The sequence below is a fragment of the Syngnathus acus genome, chromosome 9 (genome assembly GCF_901709675.1).
Source record: "Syngnathus acus chromosome 9, fSynAcu1.2, whole genome shotgun sequence".
Lineage (NCBI taxonomy): Eukaryota > Metazoa > Chordata > Actinopteri > Syngnathiformes > Syngnathidae > Syngnathus > Syngnathus acus.
Window position 1 is genome coordinate 14,547,301 of NC_051094.1, and position 15,897 is coordinate 14,563,197.

The following is a 15,897-nucleotide window of genomic DNA, read 5'->3' on the forward strand; positions in this document are numbered from 1 at the left end:
AGGCCAACGTGATAAATATGAAAATATGGCCGAAATAGTGTCACTTCCTAGCTAGTCAACTCTTACCGCCTTCTGTTCACTGATGATGCTGCATTTCTCCCGCACCTCCTCCTCATATTTGCTCTGACTGGACTCTAGCATTTCTTTATCAGCCATGTCTGCTTTCATCTGTGACTCCAGTACCTGCCATGCAACCCACAAAACCAGAATGTCACTTCACAGGACAGAAGATGGTGAGAAGTCGCACACCCACAGCTCAACTGACGAAAGCAAGACTTGACTAGGCATGTTTTCTATGGTTGTATTTCATTGCACGGTGGGTTTGACCTTAATCTTGTCTTCATAGAGCTTCTCCTTCTGTTTGAGATGGGTTTCCAACCGCTGTGCTGCGGCTTGGGAATCTCGCAGACTTTCCTCAAGCTCCTATCCAAAAGTAATGGATTAGATAGTTGTGCACATAATTGCAAAACACAGATAAAGGCTAACTCAAAATCATTCTGACAAAATGAACATCTTATACCTCCATCCATCCATTTTGTACAACTATTTTAAATCTTTAGGACCATGTCTGGGCCCTCTTTTGAAACGCCAACTCAGAATGTGCTAACCGTCAAGCTGTTGAGCTGTTGAGGCACATCCGTGCTTCTACAGTGTGACAGTTACAACAGAAAAGCTTTAAGGACATACTGTATGTCAATTTTTTTTATCTGAAAGGATTTCTTGGCGATGTAATGCAAATGTCCACCTTCTCTCTGCAAAAAGACAAAAATAAATCTCACACCTCCTATGATTATTTTAGACATAAAAGATGGGTTACCAGAATTTTATCTGCCATCTGCTGAATCTGCTGGCCCTTGCTCTGGATGTCATCCTTCATTTTGGTCTCGCGGCGCTCAACAATCTCAAGTCTTTTCACTTGGTTCTCAAGTGTCTTTCTACCATCCTGTATACGCCCACACAAATGCAAACATCATTTCAAATATTGGCACAATGGTTGGAGCAGTCTTTGCAGTTTGGGTGCATCCTTATTTGTACAAAATCACTATATCAGCCTGCTTTAAATGAACAGTTCAAACAAAATTATTGGAGATTAATTGTTTGATATTTAATATATGTAAGTTACTGCATTTCATGTGTTGTTAATGGGACAAGAAGCCAACAAGACACACCTCTGAAAGGGGCTGGAACAGTGAGGCCACATTTTTTCTTTTACAGGAGATTATTATCGAAATATTTGGGTTTGACATGCACAGCTGAATATGAGATGAGATCTGCTAAAAAAATCTTTTAAGGTTTACATACTGAAAACACAATTTCTTTTATAATTTTTATTTTACTGTGTTTTTCACCTTCACCTTTTTCAGTTTTGGGGTCGTTGGTCTCCTCTTTATCAAGTAAAATTTGCCAATTTAAAACTACACCACTTCCTCTTATATTAATATAATATTAATATTGTTTGTTTGTTTGTTTGTGTACCTCAGTCTCACGGAGACGTCTTCGGAGACTGTCATTGGACTCCTCCTTATTCTGTAGCCTCTCTAGCTCTCGTTCCATACGTTCTTTGGCCATTTTCATGCTATGGAGATGGTCTGCAGCTTCTGAACTGGATTTTAATCCCTAGGAATTAATGCTCAATGTCAATTAATTTTGTTTCCTTATGGTAAATAGAGTACTTTGAGCACAAAAAAATCATTGCACGTTTCACATGATAACGAGAAAAAATATCATGAAAATTTTGAAAGGGCCTGCTAACTTTCACAAGTCCGAAACACACATTTATGAAGAATGTATTATGAGTTGGGCTTTAGAATTTGGTGTCAACAAAAAGTAAAATCTTACAATGGTCCAATTTTGAACAACTGTTGTGAAAATGCTACCGTTGCCATACTAACATTACAACAACAAAAATAACAGTACCTGATAGCAACCTGAGCATATAAGCACTCATGCTGGATCCACAAGTTCATTCTACCCTGTGGTCAGGTGCTATTTTAAAAGAGAATAGCCTAAATGCGAACATGCTATGTTTGGTATGCTAACATATAGCAAGGTGTCACTCAGAGTACAGGAAGCAGCACGAGGGCAAAGATAAGATAACACTAAACGTGGTTTATGATGGTTGGCTATTTCTCTGTGGTATCTAGGGACAAAAGTTCGTGTTCTCCTGTTCACTTGGAAGTCCTTTTTATAGACACCTGGACTGCAACTTTCCTTTTACACATTCCCCCATACAAAAGTCTACAAAAGATGGGAACTAACAGAAATATTTCTCAGGGTACGGCCATATTTTAGGCTTGCTCCAGTCAGAGTGCAGCGCTTTCATAAAGATGCATAAATTACAGCTTCAAGTTGATGGCAGAATCTGCACCTCTCCCTCTTATGCATGTGGAATAATATCTCCCAGAATGACTGGGCATTTTCTGTGCATTTTACAGCGCACTGCCCTCAAACACTCTGCTCAAATCATTTGAGACACTGATTCCTTGTGACACTTGTGAGCACACAGAGAATATACAGGTTGCTCATTCTCTATATTGGTTCATAACTGATTATATTAGAGCAGGTATAACACAGCATAAGATATTGATTCTGGTTGAGAAATGAGCAACGGGAGAGCTTTCTGATTGCAAAAATGTTCCAAATCTGACATAAAGGACACATTTTAAGGGAAAACCTGAGAAAGAATGGAGTCCGTTACGACAGTTATAAACTCATCGGGAAAACCGTAGGGATGTTTTCTTTCTTTTGTTTCCAGTGCATGAATTCTTAATTTCCAAATAAAACATTTCTACCTTGGCAAGCTTCTCTTGAAGATCATGGAGCTTTGCCTGCTGCTCCAAATTAGTCTAAAAACAAAATCACAGGTAGCAATAAGCAGATTCTCTGACTTTCTTCCAAAACTAGTCTTGTGCTGTAAATCGGCTTGTGAAAATACCTTTTCCAACTTGGTGATTAGCTCATCTGCCTCTGCTTTTCCTTGCTCTTTGGCCTGTTGAAAAAAAAGACATATATAAGAAAAAAACAAAAAAAAGACTACCATTGGAATTAGGTAAGTCATAGCACCATTTTTCTCAACCCAACTCTTCGGACATGAAAGGTCCAAACTGAGAATGAAACACCTTCTGCAATCGATGCTGATAGTCTCCTGCCTTCCTCTTCAATTCCTCACTGTTCTGTCGAGAATCCTTCAACTCTGCCTCGTACAGGTCGCTACGACGACGAGCAGCGGACAGGTCCTCCTCCAGTTGTCGGATGGAAACTCGCATCTCCTCCAACTGGGCATGATATTCCTGGATCAAAACCAAATAAGTGTCAAAAAATAGCAAGTGTTTAAAGATGTCCAGAAAAATTTGAGATGTCCAAATATAAGATAATTGTACTCAGTAGCCTGTCCACTATTTTATAGTGGTCCAGTTTGGTTACTACTTATAAAATGTCACAAAATTCACAGTTATACTTATGTAACATGAAATAGAATTGGAAAATAGATTACTGGTTGTCCCAGTGTTGTTTGACCTGAATCCAGCTGGAAATAAAAGTTCTTGTTAGACACTTCTGCATCATTTATGTTAGCAGATACATACATAAGTGATGCTGCACACTACATTCTGACTGAATAGGCAGGGGGAAGTAATCATTCAGCCATTTTGCAGTCAGTAGAAATCCTTCAATTCAAGGCTGTTTATGCCAAACATTTTGGTAGAAAGTAATGTTGGGGGGTAAATAGGAAGCGCCATAGTCACTTAACTCACATGTCTGTTCAAAAGTGATTGGTCACAGCCTTGATCTAATTACGAGTCGCGCATTCTCCTTATCAGGTTACATGGCACATTGTTACATTCATCCCACTAATAAAAAGTAGCATCTCCTGACTCAGAGGCTCAACACAGAATAGAGCGAATGAAGCTGGCAACTGCAGATGATAAAATTGCGAATAAAGTTAAGGTGAGAAACAAATATTATTGCTAGTTTCAATGATGTTGTTGAAGATTTTGCAGCCAGCTTATATTTGGGGATACATGTTGTCTTTCTGTCTTCACACTTTTTTCTGTTAATGCATCTTAAGTAACGGTATTTGACAAACTACACTTGCGCGTACTATTACAATAAAAACAAATCTATTCACACATGATGGACCTGCTAAACTTAGAATAAAACAATGTCTGTCTTTCATGTTACAGATATTAGTGGCTTCAGTGAACACTGCATTTTTTTTTTTGCAATAAATCTATCCTCACTATTTGTTGATGCAATACTGCATGGATTTTGCATGAAAATGCCAAACACTGCTGTCAAATGACATGCGTGGGAGACAGTTGCTTTTCAAGATGAGACGCTGAATTTAGCAGGTGTGAATTGCAGTCTAAGAGTCCCTAATGGGTACACGATGCAAAGTAGCACTTGAGTGAACAGAAAGGTTGAGTCATATATTTGAATACAAATTATTGTTTGTTTAAAGAGGGTTTGTTCTAACATTCCATTTTATTCAGTCACAGTTTTGCTGATGATATGACACCACCATGTGGAGTACGTTTTAGATTACTTGCAGCTTAGGAGTCTGTAACGTTTGCTCACATCTTCTCTTCTTCTCTTGAACTGGCAAAGACATTTAAGTTAGTTTAAGCGGTTCCGGAAATGAATGGATGGATAATATGTTGTATGTGCCCCCATTAGTATAAACACGGCATTCTGATTAATATATGTTTGTGGAATTTCCATCTCGGGGGCGGCCATCTTGCGACTTACTGTCGACTGAAAATGACATCGCAGTTGCCAGGGTTCAGGTCACAACCAATCACGGCTCAGCCGCGGAGAAATGATGAGCTGTGATTGGTTGTGACCTGACAACTGTGATGTCATTTTTAGTTGACAGCAAGAGGCAAAATGGCGGCCCCCTGAGATGGATAAAAAGTGGTGGAGTTGGCCTCTTTAATTCATATTCCACAGACAAAACATTAACCAGAGCATTCTGTTCCGACTAGTTGGGCTGCACAGAACATATTATTACAAAGAAAATTTGGGGGTTAACTTCCAATTTAAATTTTGACATTAGTATGAGAAGTGATACTTGACTTTTATATTCAACAGTGTTGGTTAGACATCTTATTCGGTATATTAGCATCTTTTGATCGTCCACAAATTCTAAAAATTAGTCATTTGTAAGCATGACACGACTCCAGGTAAATGTGTCAACAGTAGTATAAAAAAATGCAAATGTTGCTAATACTGACAAAGCTTCACTTGAATGTGGTGCAGTGGTATATGCCTAGCACAACAGATTAAATGTGAGACACACTTTGTCAGTCAAATCTGAATATCTTGGCTGATATAAGGATGAAGAAGTGGTTGAAAATGATGTTTCTGAAAAAGTATGAACTAAAACCCAGCATCTCATCACGACCGGCCTGCCCACTGCATCAGAGCTCTCTTCACTCGTCGGTATAGGGCTCTCATCACCATGGCAACCGCTGCACAATGTATTCGGTGCAGTGCTGTCGAGCTGGATGAAAAAAGGCTGCTATTTCTAAAACTGTTGACCCTTAAAAAAGTAGGGATTTTATTATACCCTTATATTGTCAGTATGCCAACTAAATTTCTGCTCTCATCCGTAGATATACATAAACCTGTCAACGTACATGACACGTACTGAAGACATTTAATTTTGATAATTAGAAGCCTCACGAATATTAATGTGTATCACACAGTAATGTTCTAATGATTTGCACACTGAGTGGCCCAAGCATAAATACTTATGTAAGCAGTTGAAAAAAGTACTGCAGTCAGTTAATTTGAGTTAATGTTCTGTTTCAACAGTCATATCAATTCGGTCGTCTTGCCTGGATCCCAAATCATTGGACAATAATGACCCACAAATCAGCAGCAATTTAAGATGCCTGCAGATAAAATTCAGAATTTGGTCTCTGTGAACTCCAGACGTCTGACAACCATAGGCACATTTTCTAAATAATTCCCTGGAAATGGAGTTAATCTGCATAAAATGGCTGTACATAACTCTAAAATGGTAAATGACGTAATATTGCGAAATCTGAATTTGCAGTCTTTAATTTTATTTCAAATGTACTGAGAAGGTGCTTCTAAAGGTCAATTCCTAAAACCTCTAAATGCTTCTGGACTGTACTTCATTTAAAACCCACAATAGTATAAACATTGACTGGATAATATCTGACCTGTTCTTTGATTTCCTGAAGCTTGTTACTCTGCTCACGGATGTCATGGAGGAGCTGTAATGCTTTGTCATCCTCCTGTGTCACCTCCATTCGAGCTTGTTCCAAACTACGCTTTAGACTCTGAAAGTGAGACACACTAATGAAGATGGACTTATAGATGTAAACAAAATCAATAGATGTTGACCTACACTCATTATCAAAAACTACTGTACATGTACACTCATGCAGAGAGAGTTTATACAGTGACATTTTATCTACATACACTGCATTCCGTAATGTAGGTGGCCAGGTCCTGTTCTAGGATAGTCCTTTGAGTCTCTGAGGCCTTCAACTCAATGTCCTTCTGCTGCAGTACTGACTCAAGGTCAGACATCTTCCTTTGAACAAGTAAGATTTCCTGCTCAACCTGAAAATAAGAAAAGGACACCCAAATAATCTACCATGAGAGTTACATTTCATGCATTTTGATTGAAACGTGGAGCATTTAATGATTTTGGCTCCTACAGGTTGATAGCTACAGAATACTAACATTATAAGAGACAGCTATTCCAAAGATTACATTAGCTATAGGGACAATAAGCAACGGCTACATTTAAGTGTATGAAATATGGCAGTTTTGCTCTCTGTCGCTGTTGTCTATGTCTGCCCAAAAATAGAAATTTCAGCCTACAAAAGCTCCATGTCTAACTTTGGAAAGCACATTTGTGGTAAGATGTAAAAGTATGCATTTTGACCATTTTATTGTTTACTTGTTTTGGTTGTCCATATGCTAACAGTTATGAAGTCATACAATCATAGAGTATACAGATAACGGGAATTTCCAAAACGGCCGGTCCATTAATTTTTCTGGTTATTATAGAAAGATTTTGTATAACTGGAGAGTTTTGTTCTCTGAAACATCAAGCAAAGAAACTATACCTGTGACATGTGTCCAGTAGTTCTGATGGTTTTGTTTAGAGATGGTCCCAAAGGGGGTGTTGTTATGGAGACCCAGTAGTTGTTGTCACTGCTCTGATGGAGAGAAAGATGAGACACAAAAGAACAAACACTGGCAATCAGTAACCAAGACTACAAAAGCCTGTTAAAATGCAAGGCTATTCTGAATAGACAAGACCAAGAAAAAGTTTTATTTATTTATTTATTTATTTATTTGTTTATATCAAATAGAGTTTGAAATAAATTTATAAAATGAAACAAACTGGCAACCTGTAGATTACCAATCACCGATAAAGTGGATTAGATTTTAGCAATAAAATCTTTTAGCAAAAAGCTTTTTTTTTTTTTTGCAAAAAAGCATTTTGAACTTCCACTGGTGTATTGACCATTACATAACCAAAGAATTATTTTGGTATCAAGACAATTCATTTAAAGGTCCCATGCCATCAAAATCCCAATCTTGCCCTGGTTAATGCATAGCAAATGAAAAAGGGTTGATTTAATGATTTAAGTTAGACAGCATGCAGTTTGTTGTTTGCATGAAAAAGTCTTTGTAAGGAATCTGAATTTGCTGTCATTTATGGCTCAAACTGTTCACTAATTTTTCAAGTACACTGATTCAAGTGAGAACCAATTTGAGACCAAAGCTTCACACTGGTCAGTGTCACACTGGCACTTCAAAGTGCCCCCCCTTTATAGTTTCAGGTGATGCTGTTTTTTCTCTCATAATTATAATATCCAGTTGTGGGCCAGATTGGACGGTTTGGATTCGGCCAGCTGGCCGCCCGTTGATCATCTTCTGCAAGAGTGACACATTTTAATCACATGCAACCGATGCTCAAATTAAGCAAATTCAAAGGATATTTTCATATATATTGTTTTGAAGAGAATTGCTTCACCAGAAGATTATTAACATTTTGGGACGACCCAGTCGAAACACAGACAAAATCCAAACTGCTGCACAAAGTAGAGTCCATGAGAGAGATTTTGAGCACTTTTGCAATGAATAGTGTATGTGATTTGCTGATTGAAAAACATGTTACAATTGACTATTTATGTCCCTAACAACATATTCACTATTCAGCACTGACACCTCCTAAAAAAATATTTAAGAAAATAAAGTATTTCCTATGGATTCATTTATTAGCTTTAAGACATATTTAAAATAATTACATCAGTGAAGTTGTTCACATTGGTAAGTGATGCTTGGTGTTCTGTAAGAGATCCCTATTGAGTTGGCAAAACAAACAAGTTCCTATTTTTAGCTCAGAAAGGCTAGGAATAGGTTGCTCATGTTGACAAAACAGCGTTTTATACCACCGCTGGATATATTTAGCAGGATGCGTTATCAAGAGCAAGGCAGAGGAATGATGAACAGAATATTATAAGCACACGCTCTCCACCCACTTCTCCCAACAGCAACATGCTCATCTCAGTCTTAGAGAAAGTACAAAGACATTGTAGAAATGGACTGACACATTTGTCCTTGCTGTTGCTGGCTGTTCCAAAGCAATGTATCTGTTTTTGACTGTGTTCTTTGAGTGCATGTGTTCAGTCTTCTGTGCGCCGTCTGTGACCAGCAGGAGATAAACAACATGCAGTCCAGAAGATCACAGTTAGTGGCCTCTGTGTCAAAACAAAAGACTAGATGCACTTTGTAGAATGAATTGGTGATCAGTAATACTCTCACAAAACGTGCTAAAGATGTATGATGTGCAACAGAAAAGCATACATTCACCGCTGCTAAACATCTTGACTAACACTAAAGAACCTTTTCAGCTGCAGGTTAACTTTCTTCCCATAACGATGTACTGTAGAAGGGCAATTGAAATGCAGTCGTCTTGGTATAATGGGGACAATCCCTCTTTAACTAATAGATTAAGATGTGTTTTTCATTACATAACACTTCCAAGAAGAAAGAAATTAAATTGCTAATGGATGATGGTTCAAACAATCGTGAGATTTTAGGTTTGCCTTTGTGACTGGGACCAAAGGCCCATAGATCCCATTCGTCTTGATTGTTTTTATGTAATATACATTCAAGCCCAATAATATTCATACCCTAACAATACAAATAATTTTGGGCTTGACTGTGGCCTAGGCTTGTTGCAAAAAGACTAGATAGAGTTACTTGACTGTATATGCAGGTGATGTAACTGCAGCACATAAAAGGTTCCTCAGTTTGTTTATGAGATCCCATCAACAACTGAACAAAAACATTCACCATAGCTGCTGATGAGGAGGTCTTTTTGGTGGGTTGAATAATGTGTTGGCGTGTGAGTCAGCAGTGGCGAGGAGGAGGAAAGTGGAAAAGGGTTACATCCCATTCTGCTGTGTGGCTCAAGTCCTGTGTTTCTGTTTGGGCTGTAAAGGCAACAGTCGATCGGAGAATACTCTGTAGTTTGCACTGATGGATGCCAAAGGCTGTGCAAACAGCCCCCCTGCTGGATACTCAAGTTTGATCTTTCACTTCGCCCTCTGCACATACCTTTTAGTTAGGGAAGATCTGACACGGACATTATTTTCACTCCTATTATATGCAAACCAATTACCACGCCCGAATTACCATGCTCTCATTATGGCCACAGGTGGATATAAAAAATCTAACAAACGCCTCATCAAATGCCAGTTTTTTTTTTATATAAGACCAAGATAAATCATTTCAAAACTTTATCCACCACCAACATAACCTCTAACCTTTACAATGCCATTTTTAAAAAAGGGAAGTAAAAACAAGTGAGATAATGTGGTTGCACAAATGTGCACACCCTCTTCTTTTTAATTTTTAGCCATAGATTGATAATGATTCAGTTACTGCTTGCTTAGGTCAATAACATATCAGAATATATTTTTATTATTATTGTTTTTTATTATTGTTTTCCAAAGTACAAGCAGGTGTTTATTAATGTATCGTTTTTATTGAACATCAACGATCATTTGCCTGTTATCATGAGGATTTCATAAATCAGATAATATTTACTTCTGAGAGGCTGAAATTTGAGCATTTTTACTAAATAGTTGGGCAGTGGCCCTAAACGACGAATTAATTATCAGAATAGTTTTTGATTCATTTGATCAAGTAATTATGACACCTCGAGATGAAAACAACATCACAGCCACAGTTGACCTTTTTATAAACCACAACAACAATAACTGAATTGATGGAATATTGACAAAGGTAAAATCCACCCAAAACGAGGGTAGGCAACTCCGATCCAAAAGTTATCCTCCTTAACACACTTGTTCCAAATGATCAAGGTCATCATCAAGCTAGCCGATGAGCCGAACATTTGAGTTTCGTTGAGTTTAATTTGGAGTTGCCTACCCCTGACCCAAACAACTTCTTTTGCCAGGCAGAGGCCTCTCCGCAACGCATCTAGTAGTTGTTTTGTATCCCAAAAGAGTGATATCAGTTATTGCATTTTTTTGGGTTCTGCCTTGAACTTGTAGAATTAATCGTTGGTTTTCCACATCAGCACTCAGGTTATCACGCTTGAATCGAGAAGCCTGGTCAAATGAGAGCTAAAACATTTTTTAAGACACCCGGAACAGTCAGTTGTGATTGATTCGATGCCCTCAGAGTGCCAACGTCACATATGATGGGTATCACAAAAACCTGCAAGTGGAGACTTTTATAGACTTGTTTCATATCCATTCGATGTGATCCAGTCAGTGTTAATGGCATGGCATACTCAAATAGCAAGACAGGAGAAATGAATTATCTCACATTACGAGTTTTCTAATCTATGGTTGTTTGCTTGACTGATGTGTGTGTGCGTGTGTGCGAGCGAGCGTGTGTGTATGTGCGTGTATGTGTGTGTGCGCGTTTTTAGTTTTTGAATAACTACACTGACCAAACACTTTTTCTGCAGAGATAAAGAACCACTATTCCTGAATTTATCCCCGGGAATCAATAGAGTACCTATCTCTCTACCTATCTATCTATTCAGCATTCACTTCAAAGTACATAATTAAAAAAGACCCAGCAGATCCAATGGAAAATGGGACAAGCGCCGGTTTCTACCATACACACTGGAGAAAATATCAAAGAACATGCTACCTTTCTCCTTCATCTCGCGGGAGTAAATCTCTCATACCATTAACATGGAATGGAATAATCGAAACAATACACAATCAAATAAACGTGTTTTAAATAAAATTCAGAAACTCTATGTGTGAACGTACGGTAAGATCTCATCATTATATCGACACATGTCACTTTCCCACACAAAATTTTTCACTCAGAATGAAAAGGTACTGATTTGTAATCATGCTGAATAAGCATCAGAGAAGCAGCAAGCTCGATCTCCACTACCCTTTGCAATCCCACTGTTACCATAGAGATACTTTCCTCCAACAGCAGTCTTCAGCTTGTCACTTTGCAGACTTTGCAAAGCCAACTGAATAACTGTACATAATTACTTATTTGGAATCTTGCTGTGTGACAAACAGATTCCATTCTCACCTCCTGTCAAAACTTCTACCGTCTTCTCATTGTTGGGTGTAATTTGAGATCCAACTGACAGAGTGGAGGCAGTCTAAATGCCGCCTCCGGGAGTGATTTCAATCTGTGTACGTGCACGCAACAGTAAGCTGAGCAGTGAGCTAAGAAGCACATCTCAGTCGTGACCAAAAAGGAGAGCACGCTCTTCAAACAACAGGGCTGATGCAGCACTAAGTGATCAATAAACAGTGGTGTCAGTCATTCCATCCATCAGGCAATAGATACGGCATGCTGGGTTGGTAAACAAGACAATGCTCTGCAGCTGAATTCAATGAACATGAATTTTCTTTTCAGCTGTCTATTTTAAGCAAAACAGCACAGCACTTACTTGGAATGCTGCAGCTGAAATCTTTTCCCCGGTGCTCCTTAAACACGGTACCTCCTTGTCCGGTACACCCGATCATGTGGGGTCTCTGTCAGAAGCCACCAGCTAGACTGAAAGCTTTGCTGGGTCATCAAATTTGTGGATGACATCCTCACTGAGGAGAGAGGATGAGAGGAGAGAGTGAGCTCCACTGGTGAGCGCCGTTTTCAGAGAGATATAGAGGAGGGGGGGGGGGGGTGCATTGTAGAGAAATGCAGCAGATCCGTGATCACAGAGGTGGATCGCACTCTCTCTCCTGTCAACTAGCTCACCCGTTCCCACCTCCTCCTGTCACACAACTTGGTTGCTCTCCATGCTGCAGCACCCGTCACTCAGAGTTTCAAGCCGCATACAGTACATGAATATGATTTCATATTCATGTTGCAGTTTGAAACTGAGTGAGCCGCAAGCTACCATGAGTTGCAAACTACTGTAGAAAATTGGATTTGTTACCGCATCTCAGTGTGATAGTACTGTAAATTTACATCCAGTTATTGCATTTTTTTTGGAATGGTATTTTGCTGAATCACTCCTGCCAGTAAAACGTAATTTATGGAAGCTATTCAATAAACTTCTGTAATATAATAATGCAATATTTTGACAGTATTTGTTCTATTAAATAAAATACATATTTTTTCAGAATTTCTAAATAAAACCAAAGAATTTGATTTTATTATTACCTCCAATTTCTACATATTGGGGGTGGGCGAATATGGTATGAAACCAAAATTAAATTCATCACCTCATCACTATTCACCCTTCACACAGCCACTGGAAAGAGAAATGTGATTCAGTCCAACTGCAGGCAAGCGAGAGCAGGTTTTCACGACACTGCGTGCCGGCATTCATGCAAATTCGGTCGACTTCAAGAAAAACACTGCCACTTATGTCCACACGGCGACGCCATAATCAACAAAACCCGGAAAGTTCCCTATTGGGAGCTGTAAAGGAGATATTTTCATTTAAGCAATTATATAAAATGTTAAGTTTACAAATGAGGAATAATTTTGCTTGGTAATTACAAACTAATACAGTATGCAGAAGCAAAATATGACATAGAGCAGCATATGAAAATTGCATATAAATGAAAAACAGTTATTAAAATGACAATTTAATACATTGAGAAAGAGATACAAATAAACCAAAGTGAGGTCACCTTCAAAGAGATGGACAAGAGGGGTGCTCTACTGTAGCTGAACAGTCCTGCTCCCGTCATCTCCTTTTAACGGTTGTATTTGTCAGATAGATTTGATGCTTTATTTTTATTTCAATTATTTAGAGTTTAGAAAAAATAAGCATACATTAAGTGCTTTCATTTTTTTCTGTTATGAATCAATTTATTCATTTTGATAGTTTGATTTACCCTATTTCATTAAACTGTGTTGAGTGTGTTAATAAAAAATCCTACTACACTGGTTTTTCTCGATTAATAATTTGGGTGATGGTGTTCATTGGGAACCTTCAATTTTTTAATGTTAGCTATTAACGCTCTCAGTTTTGGCAAATATGATACATATTGTATTTTTATTAAAATGCTCTGCAGCGTCGCACCCAACAAAATTGTATCTACCAAAATTACTAATATGGAAACACTGCCACCTTAGGGTAAGACACTAACATACCGATATGTTGCATTGTTTTGCTTTGTTGGACAATCAGTTGTAAGGGGCCTTCTGTCATAAAACAGACCCCCAAAAAGGAATAGCGTTTTTATTATTTTTAGGGCCTTATTGTTCCATAAGCACAAAGCAGTGGAACACTGCTCTATGTTTTGTGGGACCTTTTTGCTGCTCAATGACTATCGGTCACACAAAGTGATTGTTACAAAAGTATTTTGATATTGCAAACAAGCTGCAAACACAAACAGGAAGCTCCTCAGGCACTTTGTGAAAAATACTGTGAGCATTTCTTTTTACTAATGTATTAATGTAAACATCAACACTACAATCTGTACCGTTATTAAGGCAGTTTTCTTTTTGAAGGAGCACACTCTATGTGATGAGATCTGACAGTGCACAGTATAATGGCAATGGCAAGAAAAATATCTGAACTGGACTGGAATTATACACGTTCATTTTCCATCCACATTTGGCAACAAGAATCTCAACTGAACAAAATTTGGGGCCATTTCTGTTAAAAAAAACAAAAAAAACCTGTAATATTCCTGGGATGTCTGGTATGAATTCATTTTACGTGGTCATGCCAAGGCTGGTTCGCCGCCTCACAGTGCAGGGGTTGCGGATTTGATTCTGGCTCCGGCCTTTCTGTGTGGAGTTAGCAAGTTGTGGGGTTTCCTGTCACCTGCTCTCTCTTGTTAACTTGTGCATTTAAACCCTGCCCGTGTGTTTCCCCCTGTCGATGTCTACTGTTGCGTCCCGTCTGTGTCTTCGCCTGTTGGTCCTGTCCTGCTCGTCTATTCCCACTGGTCTCATGTGGGGGCTCACGGTCAGAACCAGTGTCCTTTATCTGTTCCAGTGGACTTCTGTTTTCTGTCCGCTGTCCATGAGCCTGTGTCTTTGTCCCACCCCCCGTCCCTTCAATAAACCCTGGTCCAAGCTGCATTTGGTCACCCCAATCCACTCCTGACATTTCCATGTTTGTGGATTTCCCCCGGTTTCCTCCCAGATTCCAAAAACATGCATTGAGCACTGCAAAATTGCCCGTAGGTGTGAGCGTGAGCGCGGATGGTTGTTTGTCTCTGTGTGCCCTGCGTTCTGCTGGCAACGGGTTCAGAGTGCCCCCCGCCTACAGCCCAAAGTCAGCTGAGATAGGCTCCAGCGCGCCTGCGACCCTTGTGAGGATAAGCGCTTCAGATGGGTCATGCCACTGCATCGAAAAATAATAATTGTTCAGACAGCAAACCGTCCAGTCCTAAACCAACTTTTGTTTTGTGTGAAGCAGGCTGTTTTTGTCTATTGTTGTGACTTAGTAAGATCACATTTTATATAGAGACATATTTTTTCTTGACATCAAATATAGTGTGTATGTATTTGCCCTTTTTTTTCAATTGTTGATATAGATCTGCTCGAGATAAAGTGCAATCAACATTGTTTTTGTTGACATCTCTCTCCTTTACTTTAATCTACATAGCACATCAAGCATTAAACTAATGAGTATAATGTGTGCGTTAGATGAGCTCAGAGGAAATCACCCATTCTGTGTCTATCCCCCCACGGGAGACCAGCAGGCAGTGACCCACTTCTTTTGTGGGATCTTCATCAGCTCAAAAGGCTTTGTTTGTAATCATTCAACAGTGCTAACCCACCACATTCTGACCTCATCCCTACCCCTTCATCCACACACCCACACACACTGCTATTGGTGCTTTTATCACTTTTCTGTCAATAAATTTAGCAGCCATTATGTTGACTTGTATATTTTTAAGGACCTGTCACAATAGCATATTCTTCATCAAATCACAACCGAAACTTCCTTCCAAAAGTGAGGCCAATATTTCCTATTTTTGCAGAAGCCTAAAAAGAAGTATGTTTGACGACAAAGTTTCAAAATGACCTGATATGCAAAGCCGGGGTCGTCTGAAAAGTAACGGGACTGTGCGTGCTGTATGAGCTATGGGCATTAATGGGATTAGCAAATTGTGTTATCATGTAATGTGAAATCTTTGGAGTGTGTAACTTTAAACTCAGAGTATTTGTACACACTTTACATTTTTTAAAAGCTTTTGTATACAACTCATTGCTTATGTTTCGTTTTTAAAGATGAGCACTGAGAAACGGACGATGAACACAGAGTAACGGACAAACCTGACATTTTTAGTCTGTTTGGGGAAAACTGTCAAAAGCACTTGAAATGTATGAAGATAACCCATCATGCGAGGAGGTGGAAGATGACTCCTGGAATGGGAGACCCTCAACGAGCAGGACTAAAATGAATGTCGAACGGGG

At 38.9% G+C, this 15,897-nt stretch overlaps 1 protein-coding gene across 7 annotated transcripts in view; it reads right to left on the reverse strand.

Annotated features, from left to right (window-relative positions):
• Positions 1 to 12,241, reverse strand: part of LOC119127722 (citron rho-interacting kinase) — a 32,889-nt gene extending 20,648 nt beyond the window's left edge. For 4 of the 7 annotated variants that reach the window (XM_037259793.1, XM_037259791.1, XM_037259792.1 and 1 more), the window contains exons 1-11: positions 11,957 to 12,240; positions 7,107 to 7,199; positions 6,451 to 6,594; positions 6,189 to 6,308; positions 3,120 to 3,290; positions 2,936 to 2,989; positions 2,793 to 2,846; positions 1,477 to 1,617; positions 818 to 943; positions 328 to 423; positions 67 to 183 (exon numbers count right to left, since the gene is read on the reverse strand). In XM_037259793.1, coding sequence (XP_037115688.1) covers positions 67 to 183; positions 328 to 423; positions 818 to 943; positions 1,477 to 1,617; positions 2,793 to 2,846; positions 2,936 to 2,989; positions 3,120 to 3,290; positions 6,189 to 6,308; positions 6,451 to 6,594; positions 7,107 to 7,115 — 1,032 coding nt within the window. In that variant the 5' untranslated portion in view covers positions 7,116 to 7,199; positions 11,957 to 12,240. Of the gene's footprint in view, positions 1 to 66; positions 184 to 327; positions 424 to 817; positions 944 to 1,476; positions 1,618 to 2,792; positions 2,847 to 2,935; positions 2,990 to 3,119; positions 3,291 to 6,188; positions 6,309 to 6,450; positions 6,595 to 7,106; positions 7,200 to 11,956 lie in introns of all 7 variants that reach the window. The other 3 variants (XM_037259788.1, XM_037259789.1, XM_037259787.1) reach the window with 1 other exon arrangement.
• Positions 12,242 to 15,897: the final 3,656 nt, after the last annotated feature.